General features: G+C 37.7%; 1 protein-coding gene across 1 annotated transcript in view; it reads left to right on the top strand.

The window, feature by feature from the left end:
• Positions 1–17,939, top strand: part of SEMA3E (semaphorin 3E) — a 128,278-nt gene extending 110,339 nt beyond the window's left edge. Inside the window, exons 12-17 of the mRNA XM_056482270.1 lie at positions 1,500–1,591; positions 2,772–2,813; positions 5,930–6,096; positions 11,620–11,687; positions 13,150–13,289; positions 14,871–17,939. Of these exons, the coding sequence (XP_056338245.1) occupies positions 1,500–1,591; positions 2,772–2,813; positions 5,930–6,096; positions 11,620–11,687; positions 13,150–13,289; positions 14,871–15,323 (962 nt within the window). The 3' untranslated portion in view covers positions 15,324–17,939. The remainder of the gene's footprint in view (positions 1–1,499; positions 1,592–2,771; positions 2,814–5,929; positions 6,097–11,619; positions 11,688–13,149; positions 13,290–14,870) is intronic.
• Positions 17,940–18,647: the final 708 nt, after the last annotated feature.

Raw genomic sequence — 18,647 nt, 5'->3', positions numbered from 1 at the left:
ATGTGTCACTTATTCCTAAACAGCAGGTTTTACAGTGGGTCCTACATCCTTCGTATTTTCTCCTTTCATTTCTAATGAGACTGGGTCAAACATTCTTGTACACAAGTCTTTTATTCAGCAAAGTTGAATCCAAAGTGGCTTAAGTGTGTGGTTTAGACCTGTGCTGGATTGGTCCCCAACAGCTGCCTAGTGTTCTCAAGCTGTCTGATCTCAGGTGACATGAAATTCCAGCAAAAGAATTTGGGTTTCAGAAACTCCGAAATGAAACCTGCAATCACTACTCCAGCAAAGCCATTAGAAAACTCACTGCTTCTTTGGGCATTATAAAGTTAGAAAGGGTTGATGTATTTTTTTTTAGTCCCAGTCCAACACCTGCTGTGTAATATAAGTAAGCAGCATCTTACAGCTGAGCAGGTTTCCGTAGGGGAGCAGTGCAGGTTAGAAAGGTTCATCAAAGGCGAAGTCTGAACATCAGAGCTTTCACATGTGTGTCAGCAGGATTTGAAGAGGGACTTACTTATGAAAATCAGAGCTCAGAATACAAATTCTTTTCACTGTTCTGCTACAAAATGGCTGTCTTTGATTGCATATTCTCTTTGAAAAATGGTGTATGACCCCAGTTTAATGGTTCCTATTTCTGTTTCACCCTTTGATCTTTTGCTGAACATTTTCCCCAGTGCTTCCCTGCGTAATATGTCCCTGTAAATCAAAGGTGACTGAAAGTAACAGAAGAAAGGAAGTGATATTTACCATTGTTGATGACAGATTTTCAGATCAGGAGAGCGGGGGACTTTTTTGCCAGCCAGGCAAAACTAAAGTGGTAGAAGACCAGATGTTATTTGTGTGTTTTATTTTCCTGAGAGAGTTGCAGAGATGGAGAGCTTGATGAATCTAAGTCTAATGTGCCTTAATCTTTTTGAATGTGCATCTTTTATTTTGATTCTTCTCCCTTTGAGTAACACCTTCAGCTCAACAGCAGCTCAGTGTTTCCTTAGAAAAGGGTAGGAATTGAACCCCTGAAGGTTTTTTGTATCTTGCCTGGGGGAATGGAGCTGCTGTCAGCAATTAAGGATATTAGTAGTTTCCTATCTAGTGTAAACACTCAGATCCTATAATTAAAGCTACTTTACACTTGCTTGTCTCAATGCACTAGGCTTCCACCTACTCCCATTTCTTTTTCTGAAATATGGTTGCTCTCTGTGATCCTTTTGCTATTCACAATAGGTTACAACCCAATGTTTGAAAAATACAATTAATTTTGTATCTTACAAATGTCTAAGTTGACTCTTATTTGCCAAGGAAAAATTTGTCATTTATCTCATTTTCTAAGAGTAAGAATCCTCATTAATGACAGCACAATGCAACAAACTTTTCATATTTATTAATTTCAAGCCATTATTAATTTGAAGAAGTCATTTCAGGTATTTGAAGGCTATATAAATGTTTCAATCACTCATAACCTTTACTTTTATTTTGTTTTGTTTTAAATTTGTGTCCAGATAATGGTATTGTGCTGAAAGTCATAACAATTTACAATCAAGAGACAGAATCAATGGAAGAAGTGATTCTTGAAGAGCTACAAGTATTCAAGGTGAGCTGTGATGTATACAAAGCATATACAAAAGTCTTGAATTTTCTGCAGAATTAAAATATAAAAAAAAAATCTGAGGATAGTCAAATGTGTAATACTTGTGTGCAAGAAATTTTCTAATTGTCTAGCAATTTTATGACAGGAAACCTTCATTTTCAAATGAAGTTTTTCTAATGTCCCTAGTACCAAAGCATGTTGAGGCAAATCACAACTACTGCCTTTCTATTTATATGCTTGGACATTGTAGTGCGACTTTTAATTAGAAACTTACTGTATTTTGTTTATTTTTCACTCATATCCAATTAAGTAATTAAAAAAGTATGACTGCATATATAAAAATGTGCCTACTGCAATCTTGGAAACTTAAATGAGATCCAGATAGAAGTCCACTTATAAAGAGTGAATCAGTTAACCTGTCTCTGCAGTGGGAAAACATGGATCTTAGTGAGGCAGAACTCCATTCTCCTAAGAATAACCTGTGGCTATAATAACCATAATAACCAATAACCTCAGTGCTTGGCATGTGACAAAGCTAACATAATGAAATTCCCTTAGTGAGTATTCTCATCATGTCACATTAGCCAAATAAAGCAGGAGGCTAACCTGCTTCAAACCATAATGAAAATCTAATATCAAAAGTTAGACATTTAAATCTGGTACCTGAATTTAGGCAGTGTAACTATTGACTTGTTGCCTGGAGGCAAAATCACAGTATTTGCCCTTCTTGATAAAGCTAGTTTTCAATAGAACTATGAGGGGCTGTGTATTGCTCCAAGAAATCTGAGTAGAGGGCAGAGAGGACAATGGTAAAAGAAGGAATTCCTGCTATTTTTGTCTTATCTTCAATGAATGTTTTGTTATAAAGAACACTCCACTTATCACTCTCAAGCAGGACAAAAGACATCCAGTGGTGGCAAGAGCTAATGTCATGTTTGACAGGGAAATTGTAATGTTCCTGTAGCTCTGATAATCCTGAATTAAGTGCTGGCTGCTTGTTTCTAAATAAACTATTTTAAAGCAGTTCTTCTGAAAGTCACAATTTCCCAACATCTTTCTTAAAGAAAGTCAAAGTATCTAGCAAAGCTGAATGTAATAAGTAAATACCAATCCTATTTTACCTGATTTATTTTCATAAAATGATACTTTTTTTCTAAGCAAACAAATATTTCCTGTTTTTTAGATGCCAGTTCCTATTATTTCTATGGAAATCTCTTCAAAAAGGGTAAGTATTTTACAAGTTTGAAATACAACAATTGTGACTCCAATGTAAGGAAGCTGTAAACTGCACAGAGCTAGATTCATGGATAGACAGATGTACATCATCTATAATGAGATCTGATTGGATACATTTAATCATTCTGTAGTATAAACCTATGGTTATAGGCCCTGTTCCTTTATAATGTATTTATGTTTTTCAATTCTAGTGTTAAATATCCTTAGTTCACAATACCATGCATGTCAAAGCAAGTAAAAACCAATCTGTTTCATAAGTTACTGTCATACTAATCACAGCAGGGATTAGTTTGGTGGATATGGCAATTCACAGAGAGGTTCTTTGCTGATAAATGCAGACAGACTTCAGCCCCATGGGGATATCAGTGCAAAAAGAGCCTTGGTGGCTCTCCCACATATTCAGTTGCCCTGTAGGGCTGTTTGGATCTGAGCTATTTTGGAGTTTCTAAATGTTTCTGCTGATACAAACACCAAATTTATTATTCTTGTGGGCAGATTCTCATCCATATCATATCACCATATCATCTCAGCATGGAGCCATTGTAAACATCTGAGGATAGTTTTATCCTAATGTTAAACATGTCCAGCAGTGACATCAGGCATCCGGTGCAATGTAGGTGCACATAAACACAGTGAAACACGAGCAACAAAGAATGAAAACTGCATTGTTAGGAGCTGTGGCTGTGCCCCAAAGGGTTATTTGAGTCTTGGTGTCTAATCAACTGGCATTCTTCCTGTAGGTAATGCAGAAAGTCAAAATCCTGTCATGGTAATTCAGAGGAGGATTTGGGTCTAAGTATTTTGAATTATTTCCTGCCTCAATCTTTTCCCACAGACTGTGAAAGCAGCTCTGGAGGCCAGATTGTCTAACAGAGCACCTAAGTGATTATTTGAAGAAAGACTCAGTGTCTTTTTAGATGTTTGCCTTACCTTTAACTCTCAATGAATTGTCATTGTTAAACAGTTGTGTTGGAAGAGTAAAAAGGAGATATCATAAAATTTGAAGTAGCATTCCTCCATTATATTCATCTCCCAAGAGGTGTGCTAACTCAACTAATTCAAGGCATATTTGGAAAATCTGGAGAGAACCCCAGATTTTTCCAGTAAAAAAGCCGCCAGAGCAACCCAGTAATTGAAGAAAAAACTTCTTGTGAGAAGTAAAAGTAGCTTTACTTTTTCAAGAGATCAAAGAGAAGACTGAAAGAGAAAAAGAGAGTCATAAATATATATTTTACTGTGTGAAGTGACTTCCTATTGTGTGTATGAGGATTCTTAAACATTGATGGCAAAGCAATATCAGATTGAAAAGCCAAGATTAGCTTGTTGAATGTAGATAAACTTGTTCTTGAAAGAAGATACAGTTTTCTGACACTGAGTAAAATTAAATGTTGGAATATGTGTTAGAGACAGAGTTGGCACCAAGTAATTTTGTCTTTAAAATCAGCAGGAATATAACTTAGTTGACCATAGATGAAAAAGTTTTGTACCTCAAGCATTTTTGCTGATCTCTTTTGAACTTGGAGTTACTAAGCCTGTGGACATCTCCTTGCCACCTTCATCTCCATATCCTTATAACACTGACCAGTCTTCACCAAATCATGGTACAATAAAATATCACATTTCAGGGCTGAGCTTGTTATCTGCAGAGACTGGGGAAGAATGTTCTTTGATGTTCTGTTGGCTAGATATCAGATGCTTCTTTTCCCTTCTGTGATTTACCAAGACTTAAAGAAGTCTTTACCCCTGCTAAAAGATAAAAGAGAAAATTTCATCTCGTATGTCTCATTGAAAATGCTGTTCATGTCTTCTGGGAGAATCACACTGCAACACTTGCAGACAAATAATTCCCCTCAACAAATATCTTAGGCTTGCTCTTCATTCCAGTTGGCAGATTGAGTTCCTGCTACTATCATCTGGTTTATCTCACCAGAAAAATTCTTCAAGCATTGCTGTTACCAGCCTCTCCTAGAGTGTTCCCCTGGCATCTCTGAAAGTTAAATTTCTATGATCTAAAGAGATATAAGAGGTATATTAAGGAGAAAGAACAGCCTGTTTAGATTAAAATTTATATTTTGTGATAGACTAAATGAAGTGTCAGTATTTTCCAGCTTTAAGTAATTTTAAAATACCGGATTTTGACAGTTTGATCGAATAGTAGGAATTATGGACTAAGTTTGGCCACTAGGATGTGCACAACTTAGGAATCCCTTTTCTGACTGATAAAACTGTAGAAGTGAGCTGTGCACAAGCAGTTTCTATTGCAGTGCACAATGCATATTTCAGTGTTCAGAAAATTGGTATTCATCAGCAACAAGACTTTTTCTCAAATTCAAGCTATTCTCCTCTGAATTTATTGTGCTAGCATCTGAAGAATTAAATTGATTATCTTTTATTTGATTTGAAAAGGACATCCATGTGAACTCAAAAATTTCAAACAATTAATGGTTATGCTGAAAAAAACCTCATCCCACCCTGCAAATAGATACGAAAGAAGTAGATAGTGACCAGGTGACTTGCAAGGAAATACTGCATAGCAACAGGAAAACAATTAAATATCTGTCTATCTATCTACCTGTCTATCTCCTGTGCACTGAGGTATTATACAAATCATAACATTACTCTGCATGTAAATATGTGACCATATTCTAAGTAGCCACCAAGAGTTAAATTTACTTGAAAACTTCCAGTTTTAAATTGAGTTTGCTTGTAACCCTTGCATATTTGAACTTTGCTTACAGTCTTTCAAATTGGGATTTTTTTGCAGATCAGTTAGGTGACAAGTGTAAAGAGGGAGGCATTGGAAAGTATCTTGGTGAAGAAAAGGAATATGAACCCTTGCATATTTCAAACACAAAGCTGAAACTTCAGAAGCAAGGAAATGCCAAAATAAACTTGTTCATTTTACCTTCTTTCTGTTTCTCTGCCCTCAGCAGGAGTTTAATCTGTAATCAGATATTTTCCTGCAGAGTAACCCTGCCTCCCTCAGGTCACAGGCTGGATGTACAGCTGGCAATCAACAATTAATCTGACAATGCCAATAGCTGCATTGGGAAGAGGAGTTAGAGTGGACATTGTACCAATCCTGTCTGGTGTATTTTTTCGCAGCAACAGCTCTACGTGGGCTCGGAGTCGGTGATAGCCCAGGTGAAGTTCCACCAGTGCGACATGTACGGCACGGCCTGTGCCGACTGCTGCCTGGCCAGGGATCCCTACTGCGCCTGGGACGGCGTCTCCTGCTCCCGCTACTACCCCTCAGCAGTGCCGGCCAAGAGGTGAGACAGCTCTGCCTGCTTCTGAAGCAGCTCTTGCCAAATGTCTGCATCGACAGTTTCAGCCGCAGCGCTTTGTGTCACCCCTCAAACACAACCGGACAGATGTCAGCTGCTGATTTCTCACCATGACCTTAGGGGATTGCAAGGAACCAAACCCACAGGATGGCATAAACTGGAATATTTTTATGGCAAGAGCTAAGTCACTTTGCTAAGTCACTGTAAACCCTAATTTCCTTAAACATATTTTAATGTCTTTGCAACATCAAAGATTTAGTTTGATAACACTATATAGCAAGTATATCACCCTGCAGTAACTAATACAACAGAATTTCTAAAAACCAGCAGAGAAGATGCTTTGTTATTAGTAATATATCTTCACCAGCCAAAATCAAACCAGAGTTGCTGCAAAAGCTGAGGTTTGGTTTAAGTTTTCTACAGTGGGTTGAAAGGCAAGTTACTCTAGAGGCAAGTTCAAGGCACAAACATGATTTTGGTGCTTTAATTCTTCCTTGTGGCACTCTTTCTATCACACTTCACTTTATTCATGGTTCTTGACCTTCACTCTTTCATTAAGTGATTTCCCTGGGATCTGTTGTCCTCCCTTCCCTCTCAAAACCAGGCTCTGCAATTCAGCTGCACAGATCAAGTATCTAGAACATGGATGTTTTAATCCAGACCTGTTCACAAAAATTAGCCAGCTTTGCCACCTAGACAGAGCAATTTCTTACCTGAATCAGCAAAATGTTGGTATTGCATAATTAAAATAATTTATGTGGCTTTTTTTGCAACCACTGATTTTAAAAATATATACTTATTTATATTAGACCTACAAGGACTATAAGAATGAATTGAATAAATTCCAGAGAGAGTTTTGAAAACTGGTAGAGATGGTTAAGTCCAAACCAAGTCATAGTATCCCAAATGTATTATTGTTTCTTAAGTAAAATCAGGAATATGGGGCTTTGTATTTATTAATTTTTCATCTGGCATATTTTATCCTTCCATAAACCTGGATGCATTTAAAAGCACGTTATTGTCAGGCATAAGAGACATTTCAATAATTTTTTTAAAATATAATTAAGACAGCCACATTATCTTTGGTATCATCACTTTTTGTATAAGGCACATTTAGAAGTGCAAATGAGAAACACAGTGTGTGACTCAGCATAATTAAGAATCTCTTGGATTTACTGCACTAAGGCATAGGTTAAACCAAGCAGGAAACCTACACAAGCTTGTAACTTGAAACTCATTTTCAAGCATGATTGTGTAGTTTTCTCGTGCCTTTTGTGAATAGACCTGAAAGGAAGAAGGGGGCTCTGGTTGTCTGCTCAGGGTGAGGTGAGTCTGCTTAAAATTTTCAGGCCCCAGATTAAGAAAGATGAGCAGCTATATAGTGGGCCAGGGAGATTAATGTCCTCCAGTATAAGAAGAAATTGGATTATCATAATGGTAAAGCATATGGATTACTCTTCTAATGATGTAAAAGTCATTTGGAAAGGAAGTGCGGGTTAAAAATTTCCCGGCAGCCTTTTAGGTTGCTAGCAGTATCACCATTTATGTTGTGCAGGCTACTTGCTGTCTAAGAAAAGATAAGAGAAACTCACTGAGGCCTGGGCTCTGTTGTGCATGTTTCTCACCTAAGACAATTTCCAGAGCAGCAGCCTTTAAGTTCCCTAAAAACACATTTATCCAAAGTGGAGTGATATGGGCAGCACCCCAGGCACCTTCCCAACATTAGCAGGTCAGCCACTAAAAGAAGAAAATACTGCTTCTATCTCACTCCTTCTCTTGAGATAAGCACTGTAGCAGTGGAGAAGGGATTTGCACTCAATTGAATGTTCTTGAAGTCTGCAAAACTTGTTTTGCATATCAGAGTTTGGGGAACAGCCAGCAAGACACACTGTTGAAAGGCACGAATGGCATTTGCTTTGTTCACTTTAGGTCACAGCTGAAGCTCAGGGCATTTCAAATTTAGGACTAATTGTGTAGTACATGGAGAGGCAGGGAGAGGTACTAGGGACATGTGTTCAGAAGTTGTTCTAGGTTGTTTCCCATCAGGTACCATGTGAAGAGTACTATGGGAACAGCAGGTCCAGGCAGACAGCCTGGAGGTTTCTGTCACCAAGTGGCACTGACTGGTTGGTAACCATGCCATGGCTTTGTTGGACTCCAGAATTAATGCCACATCCCAGAACATTCATGTCCTAGCCTGGCTTTGTCTCCAGATTTCTGTTCAATCTGTACATGGTAATACAAGTAATGTAAGGGGCATTGGAGAGCACTTGTTTCTCCTGTTCCTGACATCTGTCCCTTCATTGGAGTCATGGAGTTGTGCCTTACATTGTAACACACTTAAGCTGACCTTAATACCACCTGTCTTTGCTCATGTGTGGTCTTCATTCTGTAATTTAGGTGAACTTGTGATTTGTAAGAGCAGTGCTGCTAGTGGGTAAGGGCTCTGCTCAGAGCTCTCTTTTTAATTCCAATCCTGCTGGTGAAGAGTTTAATTGGGGCAGGGATGTACAATGTGTCCTCCCCACTTTGATCCAAATTCTGTCTGCTTCAGATTCTGATGCCTCCAAGGTACAACAAGTGTTTAGAGAAACATTAAATAGAAATCTGTAAACTTAGGCATGTAACAGATGTAGAGAGAAGTGAAGCATAAATAAAAAACCCTATGCTTGGCATCTGGTACTAATTTTTTAAATTGTTAAAGTCCATTATTCCTTGTACATGTATATACTGGATAACTAATTAAATGTAGGATTTAATTAAGGAAAAATAAAACTAAATCCAAAATCCCATGTCTTGATGCTGGCAGCACAGCACACCACAATTCTGTGGTAATTACAGGTGTGTGGCTCCTGCATACTGCAAATACCTCAGATGGCAGAATGAATTTCTGTTGCATTCAAATTCCATGAAGTGCACTTGAGAAAGCAGAGTTCCAGGACTTAAATGCTTTAGTTCACTATTAGCTCTGCAATCTGATTTGGGCAGGTTCAATTTTTATCTAAACAAGCACTAAATTCTGCAAGTGAGATTCTTTGCTATACCAGCTCACCGTCCAGGCTGAAAAAGGTCTGAAGTATTTTAAGAATGTCTTTGAACTTGGGTATAATTCTTTAGCTAATTTTTAGAAGCCAAAAGTCTCTCCCCTGCCTCCTCTGCCTCTCTGGCTTTTTTCTCCATCACCCACTCCACCAGCAAGCACCCAGTTTACTGATTTATTTAGGCAAACCACAGTGGTGCCTTTTCTTCCCAAGACTTTTTGATTTTGCCTCATAGATTCCTGAGAAATAATAAAGAACAATGAAAATTATGGTGATGGTGATGATGATGATGACTGTATTGCTTTCTTGCAGATCATTTTTACTAAGTTACTGGAAGCACAGTTAAAGGTTGAAATCTAAATTAATGAAATTATAGATTGCAAAAGATACTTCTCTACATTCAGTACATTTGTTAATCACAATTTGAAAATTGCTCCTTACAGTAATTTATGTCAGGGATTGTCTGATACTCTGTTATTCAGAATACTGAGTAAATTCATTTCCAAAAAAAAATAAAATAATACCAGGCTTATGTCAGTATTTTTGAAATGAGTTTTTCTCCAAGCATCTCCCTCTCTTTCAGCACCTCTCTCCATTTTTTCCTTCCATTTGAGAAAATAGCAAGTGAAGGCACTGATAATTGTGTCTTCCCCAGTCTTCCCAGTCACAACAGTAAAATTCCATCAAAGAAACATTTCTTTTTCTTAATGATTCTGACAACTGGAGAAATAACCCTGTCTTACAGAACTTGGATCTTTTTAGCTTTGCAATGATCTTAAGGAACTGATGAGTAAATAGAACATGCCTGCTACCTGTCCTGTTCCTGCTAGATAGGGTTGTTGGACCTGACAGCAGCAGGATTGGCTTGTTTCTACTTTTAAAGGCTAAGGCATATCCTATAGAGTTTATTATTTGTGCAGGAGAGTGTCTTTCATGAGTAATCTACATACACAGACTTGCAAACCTGGTGACAGCATTTATCAGCAATGACACTACACATTGCAATGACAACACCCAGGGCTGAATAAGGCCCAGTTGCTACCTCAGAATCTGTTTTTCTTTAATAGGATGCAATTAATGTTAGCATTTCTCACTAAAAGCCCAATGCAGTCTCCACTGAATTTCTAGTTTCTCCTGAAACGATGGAAAAACACTGGCTCTTCTCTGAATACAAATGGAGGTTAAAGCTGTGATCTTTGTCCACCAAGGGCACTGGATCAAGACTTCATATGGGTGACAGAACTCAGAAAATCACTGTCTGCAGCCAGATTAAAAATTAAATTATTAATATCCATGGACAGGACCTTTAGATGGTATAAATCTAAATAGTTTCAGTAAATTCTATTTGTGATAAAATAAAATTTTCTTTTGGGTTCACATAGAACTGGAGAATAATGTTATTTCACTAGTAAATGCAAAGAATAACAGAACTCTTTGGCTTTGTTTCTAACATAATTTATACTGTACACTTACCTACTATGTAAGATTTGCTGCACTGTATATTTCTTCTGTTAATCTGTTATATATGGCATTAGAAATACTGTGTAGAATTACTCTTTATGCAAATACAGGGAAGGTATCCTTAGAAAAACTAAATTTGAGGTTGTTGGACATACTAATCTAGCAAGATATAGAATTCCAATAGGCACTCTTATTTCTCAAGTAAACAATCTTAATTTTATTTATCCAGACACTCAAAGAAAAACAATGCAATATGAAGGCACAATTCTTCTGGGAATGCACCATATAATCATGGTTTAGGGTTTTTTTCCTGTAAATGCAACAAAAAACTCAATCCCCAAAAGTCAGAATAATTTTTCTTTCAAAAACACTTGCATTATTTCCAGTCAAAAACAGGGCTTACAGGTTCTGACCACAGTTCTGCCACCAGTTCACTTTCTAGGCATGGGCATTCGTGAATGTTTCTGTTTCCCTGTTGAGCTCAGTAACTCTCTGTTACAAAGGTGAAATAAAATAAAGTGCTTCCTCCACCCGTTGAGATTCTCAAGTGAAAAAAGCAAGCCATGAAAGATAAAAGAAGTACCATTCACACACATGGGAAACTGTTTGAAATTAAAAAAGGAAAATTTCCTTCCTTTCTGGAGAGAGAGAGAGGGAGAGAGAGAGAGAGAGCGAGCCCAAAGACAGGCTAAAGGTCCCTATGACTGAATGTTACCCAGTCAGTTCAAAGAATCTTGTTTTAGTATTTATAACATCAGTACAGTTATATATAAAATGGACACATAATTGTGTCTGCTTTCCTTACAAGCGTGTTTCTTTTTTCAGGCATTTGAGTCCCAGTTAGAGGCAAAATACTGATTTATAAAAGAGTATTCTCACAGCAATGGTAAATTGTAAGCAATCAAGGTTTAACTCCTTAAGTTTTTAATGAATGCTAGTTTAGCATAAACCAAACAACATGTAAGCTGACCATGCTCTCTCAAATAACCCCACTTCTCCCCTCCAGACGTTTCCGCAGACAAGACGTTCGGCACGGAAACGCAGCGCAGCAGTGCTTTGGCCAGCAGTTCATTGGTAAGCCCTTACACACGAACAGATTGCTGGGAAAGGCCTGCAACAGCCAGCACAGTTTGCCAAAACCACGATCTCACCTGCTGTTTTTCACTGGTGTGTTCCTATAATGGTGTAAGAGCCATGGGGCTGAGCCCCGGCCATGCAGGTCTAAGGGTGACGGTCTCCGTGGCAGGTCAGGTGCATCCCAAAAAGGTCATGTGGTCCTGCAGCACTGACATTCAGAATAAAGATGTGGAGAATGCATCCCAATGGCTTCCAACAGAAAAAAAAAAAAATGCAGAAAGATGAGGCAGGGATAAGAAACAATGGAGCTGCATCCTGAAATGTGTATGGAACAGTCAAGACACTTAGAATTTAAGCACAAGCATGAGCAGTGACATGAAAGAACAAAAATGTGTATTCACGATCAAGTTTTCTCTTGAAAGAGTGTTGTGTCTAATGCTGGTATCCAAGCCTTGGAAAGTAAGAATTTAAAACATGGATATTTGGAATGGCAAAACAGAAAGAAAATAATTGCCTGGAAATACTCTGTATTTTGCAGGATAATACACAATACATTTATAGAAGAAAAAAAAGACATAAAAGGTTCTTCTGGAATATGATATACAGAGAAAAACTATTTTAAATATTATACATATATATATATATATATATATATATATATATATATATAAAACAAGTGAAAGCTTCATTAAAATTTAAGTTCATTGGAGGATTATGTACATTTTGGAAAAGTATATTCCAATATTAAGTGCTAATTTTTCCACAAGTTTGAAATACAACAGAGGAATCAAAATTGTATAAAACACTGTATTTTATTTTTTTTTTAAGATATAAAGCTATTTGGGCTCAAGAATCTTTTTTCATTATTATGGAATAAGATGATTTTATTAATGAGACAGTTGGTTTTGCCCAATGTAACAACTAGTTTATTCTCCTCCAGATGTTTTGTTGGATTGAAAAACAGGATTAAATTTTAATTAAATTCATTCACCTTGTTTTTATTAGCAGCATTGGGCCCAAACTATACACATGTATAGCATGGATATGTATAATATCAGTTAGAGTACTTATAGTATCATGCTGCAAACAGTTATGTGCTGTAATTATCCCTAAAAGAATTTAATTTTTTATTATATTTGAACATGGTTTGAATCCTCCTGTTTCACTGAGTGAAAATGAAATTGACTATTCACAAGAACCAGGCACAAGCAATTAGCAGTGTGAAAGGCTGAGATCTTTTTCTCTATAACCTTAGGTGAGTCACTGCACAATTTGGTCAGATGCAGTGAAAGCCTGCAGAATTCATTTAGCAGGTCAGATCTTCATTAGACATAAATTTTTAGTCACTGTCTGGTTGGATCTTAATTAAACTTCTCTCTTAAAAGTAAATATCCCCTGAACATGGAGTGTAACAAGCGCTTGCAATAACACATTTTTGAAACATTTCTTTCCCTTCCAGGTGAGGTTCTGGAGAAGACTGAGGAGCGCCTTGTTTATGGAATAGAGTACAACAGCACCCTCCTGGAGTGCACCCCTCGGACCTTACAGGCTAAAGTGATCTGGTTTGTCCAGAGAGCACATGAAACTAAGAAGGAAGAGGTAATTATTCTTACAGAATAACTTTTTTCAATAAAAGAGACCCTTGTTAGGAACGTGACATCTTCACTGAATTTCTGCCAGCAGTTGCTGAAATGCCTATGGGTGTCAGGGAAAATCACTATGTTCATCTGGTCTCTTGAATGAATAGACCTGAGAATTTCACCTGGTGTTTGCATTCAACATCTTGATTGCAGATGTTCGGCATGTACTAGAGCTGATTTTAGATCTCAAAACAAAGGAAAATCCATCACTTCTTTTAGTATGTTTTTGTAGGGGTGGAGTGTGTATGTATTATTTCCAGTGTTAGTCTAGCTTAAATTCTATTCATTCTTGCTTCCTCACCCATTTATTACAGAATTTTTTGCAAATGAGAATTGGTGGATTCTCTACCTCTTTTACATGTATTTTACCATTATGAAATAGCTTCATAAGTGCTATTGTGTTTATTCCTCAATACCTCCCTGATACACATCAATGTAGCTATCACTACAGTGCAGATATGTTACTAGAGGGCCTGGTAAAAAAGTCCCCATCTTTTTTACAAGCCCCCTTGAAGTACTGAAAGGTCAAAATAAAGTCTTCCTGGAACCTCTTCTCCTCTAGGCTGAGCAACCCCAGCTCTCTCTTTCTTCATAGGAGAAGTGCCCCATTCCTCTCTTCATTTTTGTGACCCTCCTCCAGGCCACTCTAACAAGTCCATGTCTGCCTGGTTCTGAGGATCCCAGTGCTGGATGCAGCACTCCAGCTGGGGCTTACCAGTGCAGGGTAGAGGGAGAGAATCACCTCCCTTGACTGTTGGCCACACTTCTTGTTACACAGAAAGGATTCAGTTGGTTTCTACAGGTGGACGTGGCTCTCATCCAGTTCCTTGTCCCTCAGTACCCTCAAGTCCTTCTCTTCAGGGCTGCTTTTGATCCCTTCATCACTCAGTACTTCTGCTTAAATTCATCTCCTTGCTCTCATATGAAAAGCTGAGGATGCCATTTTCCTGGCCACTCCTGCTGCTGGGCTGGCAGCTCAGTGCTCCCTGCTTGCCACCACCTGTGAATGTTTCCTAGTCAATAGTGCAGCCCTCAGGAGCTGCAGGAGGAGCTCAAGCAGCAGACTCAGAACTGAGGCTTTAAGATCACAATGGTCCTGCAATTAGATATGCAAATACTTTTATGAATGTCTCCTCAAAGGCATACTAGTCTATATGAGAATTCACAGGGATCCTTATCACAGCTCAGCTGGCAAATGCCCTTTTGTTTTCAGTCCAGTAGATTATTGGCATGTTTCTAGCTTATTTCCCTCTGCAATAAAAAACACAGGTCTGTCTACTCCACTATATGTTCTTCCATGCTTCCCAGATTCTTTAGATTTAGTTCTCCATTTACAACTCAATGTCTTCTTTACTTCGAGTTAAATATTTTTGTTATTACAAAAACACTGTGAATTAAAAACTTGTAGATCTCTAATCTTTCTCTCAAAATTTAATATTACAGTCACGAAAGTACAGTTCAGAAATAATTGCATTGGTTTAATGTAATAGCAAAGGCCTGTGTTCTATAACTGCATTTTATGGTTTGTTTTTTTTTTCAGGTGAAGACTGATGATAGGATAATAAAAATGGACCTTGGCCTTTTATTCCTGAAGCTGCATCGACTGGATGCAGGAACTTATTTTTGTCAGACAGTGGAACACAGCATTGTTCACACTGTCAGGAAAATCACCCTGGAAATAGTTGAGGAAGAACGTGTAGACGAAATGTTCAATAAAGACTATGAGGAGGAGATCCCTCACAAAATGCCATGCCCAATGCAGAGCAGTATACCTCAGGCTTCCAGGCCATGGTATAAGGAATTTCTTCAACTGATAGGTTACAGCAACTTCCAGAGGGTGGAAGAATACTGTGAAAAGGTGTGGTGTACAGATAAGAAGAGAAAAAAGCTGAAAATGTCTCCATCCAAGTGGAAATATGCCAGCCCTCAGGAGAAGAAGGCAAAGATCAGGCCAGAGCATTACAGGTTGCCCAGGAACATAGCTGACTCTTGATGGACAAAATCCACCCACTGTTTCTGAGCAAAATTATATTTGGACTTAAGAGGGAGAAATCAGTCTTGGTTTGAGTAAATTTCACAGGTTTATATATGTAAAATATTGGGACTGAAAACAAAAATGCTATGGTAAGTTATATTGTACACTCATGATGACTGTTTAGAAGCATTTTAAACAAGATCTTCCCAACTATCTGGTTCTAAGTAAGTAAAAGCAATCAGAGTTTTGCATTAGGGAGGACACGACAATCTTCAGATTTTGAGTGCTTGAATCAGTTTCCTGTGTGGATCGTGCTTGAGCTGTATGTTGTTGCACATGATGGCATATTTAACAAATTCAAATAGCTAAACATTCACAAGTGGATAAAAAGTATAGCACAAATCTTTTCTTTGTTTGACTAATTTCTCATGCTTCTGAAAGCAGCACGTCTTAAGATCTTATTCCTTTTGATTGTGACCTGTCTGAGTTCATCAGTGAGAACAATGAGTTGTGTTAATACAGTGTACTGCTACTTCTAAAGATAATGAAGGGAAATCCTATTTAGTTCCCACTTTTTTTTTTCAGTATCAGCCATTTATGAAGCACAGTGTGTCCCCACAGCCAAATAATATTGCCTAGTAACTTCATGTAAGCCACATGCATGCTGAGAACACAGACAGAATGAAATTCGTCAACTTGTCTACATAAGAAGTTGAAATAATGGTTTAAATAGAAAACGAGTCCATCTTGTGTGTGTGTGCGCATTGCCTTAGTGGTGACACGAATTAAGGGATCGCCCTCTTGTGGCAAAAGAAAGCGAAAAAGTGTTTAAATCACTTTTTAGAAGAAATATGTATAAGCAAAGAAGTATCACCGAGATGCCCAGCTGGTTTGCTTTCAGCAGACACTTTTGGTGTCCATGTGCTAAAGCCACAGATTCAGAAGGCAGTGTTGGAAGTGATTTATACTGGGAAGGCAGCATTTTAAATAAGTGATGCTTTATGTTGTTAAAGTGCTTTTGGGGTAAAGTGCAGTCATAAAAAGTTAGGATGCAGGTTAAAAACAAAGCCAGCATTATGCAGCTGTGTTTCTATAGTTTCAGGATCTGGTCCACATAAACCTTTTTCTAATGCGTGATCTCTGTTCAAAAAGGCTGCTTTGCTCCTCTTGTAAGTGATACCAGGAAATGAGATCAAAAGAACTAAGTTACAATCTAGGTCTTTCAAGACTGACTTAAAAAAAATTAAAAAAATTATATGTATATATCTTGCTTTAAGAAAAGCTTACTTTAAGAAACCAGATCCAGAAAATGCAGAAAACCTGGCATTTCAATACCCGAGAAATTTAATATTACAATATGAATGCGTTTGGGATATTTTTAAGTTGAAAATTTAAAATAAGAAAGGGAAGTTAAACATGAGATAAGCATCAATACAAGTTAAATTTAAACAAAAATGAGTCACAAATAAGTTAATTTCCAAAATAAGAACATGATGCCAATAGGGAAAATAGCCAAGCTGATCCAAATTTTTATGCCATGAAGAAAATACACAAGGCATTCATCACTTACAAAGAGTAGGTAGAGTTTAAATTCTAATCCAGGAAGAGTGGGAATTACAGCCTGGGTAACAGATTTGTGGTTTTCTGTGTTACCAAATGCAGCAATCAGGGCTAGCCCAGTGTTTTCCAAACAGGCTGTTTGTGAGAGGGAGGAACTCAGCTGCTGGCAGGACCAGTGGGATTTGCTGTGCCCCTCTGGGAGCAGAGGCTGAGCCCGTGTTTGGAAGGAGCACATGGCACACTGTCAGCAACCACAGTGAAGAAAACAGAGTTTCACCTGGTGTGGGTGTAGCAGCAGATGAGTGTCCATCAGCCTGCTAAGGGAATCAGAGTATCTGAGGGTTTGCACTTTATTTAGTGAGAGCATCTCTCTAAGAGATGGGACCAGATACTGCAGATCCTTGCATGATTTCCTGCAGTTGTTAGCTTTGATCTGAGAGGGGAGACTGGTTAAACTCATGTTTCTGGGACAGTTTAAAACACTACTAAAATCCTTTTCTACTGAATTATGGAGTGCTCTTCTTTTAAAGAAAAATTGGAGTTATTTTTACTTTTTGATTAATTTTCAAGTATCTAATGATAAGTGTATCATTAATGAACTGTTAGAAAGGAATTATAGCAACTCAGCCTCATGGAACAAATATAAAGTTGTGTCTCATTCTTTGAGATTTCAGGTGAAAATCATGTTATATGGAAATAAGGATTCTTGATTTGAGAGTGTATATTTTTAGCTACCCATCTCTTTGGTGTTTACATGTGGAAAATTGCATTACCTCTTTATTTGCCTTTTAAAACCTAAATTTTTAGCTTATACTTTGCTCCTTTCATGGTTGCAATGCCTGTGAGAATTCAGAACTACAAGGTCTTGTTCAAAGAGTGCTTTGACATCTATGAAGAAGAGAAAGAGTGACAATGTATTTTGGAAGGATGTGCACAAATGTGCATTTACCACAATGTTATTTAAAATGCTTCTTTGTATATTTGGGGGCCATTGTCTGCTTCTTATCATTATGAGTTTGATGTATTTTGTATGTGCATGAAGTGGTCAAATTATAAATATAATTAAGAACCATATTTGGCTGAAATAATCTGTATTATTTCTTATAATTTATTTTCTCCAGACAGCATGATTATCTGCAGCTCAGTAGTCACACATTGTTAAATACAGATGTCCTTCACCATGAGTTTTATGAGCAGAGACCACAGATAAGGACAGAAAGATGTATTTACAGAGCTGCCAAATGGGAAATGTGACACAGGGTAATGAGAAGATATAGTCTATCTGATGCATGAATGTATGTTGAGAGTGGAACATGGTCACTTAAGCCCAGAAGATGCTAACTGATGGAAACTCACTAAGAATCCGCAATTTGGATAAAGCTTTGGACTCTACCCTGTTTTGTGATGAAGGAAAATCCAGAGCACTTGTATTAAAGCTGCCTTTTTGTTGCTCTAGTTCTTGTGCTGTCAGTGAGATTACTGTCACCTTGTACAAACTACTGTGGCTCTCAGATTCTCTTGTGACATCAGGGCAAGGAGAGTGTTAACCTGATGTACAATTCCTGGCTTTTATATCTCAAAATAGGCTTTTAGGATATTCATTGCTGTTCTGTAGCATGAAACAGATCTCCTTCTGTAGGCAGTTGAGAAAAAAAATTGCCCTGAAGGTGAATTATTCAGGTACCTGAAAGCACAAGTAACAGTCATATTTGAAGATGTGCTTGAATCAACATAATTTGCATAGTTATAGAGTTTCTCTTGTTCTTTTATTTTCTCTTAAAT

Source organism: Oenanthe melanoleuca, chromosome 1A (genome assembly GCF_029582105.1).
Source record: "Oenanthe melanoleuca isolate GR-GAL-2019-014 chromosome 1A, OMel1.0, whole genome shotgun sequence".
NCBI classification, from domain to species: Eukaryota; Metazoa; Chordata; class Aves; order Passeriformes; family Muscicapidae; genus Oenanthe; species Oenanthe melanoleuca.
The sequence above is the reverse complement of the archived record's forward strand: the minus strand, read 5'-3'. Positions and strand labels throughout refer to the sequence as shown.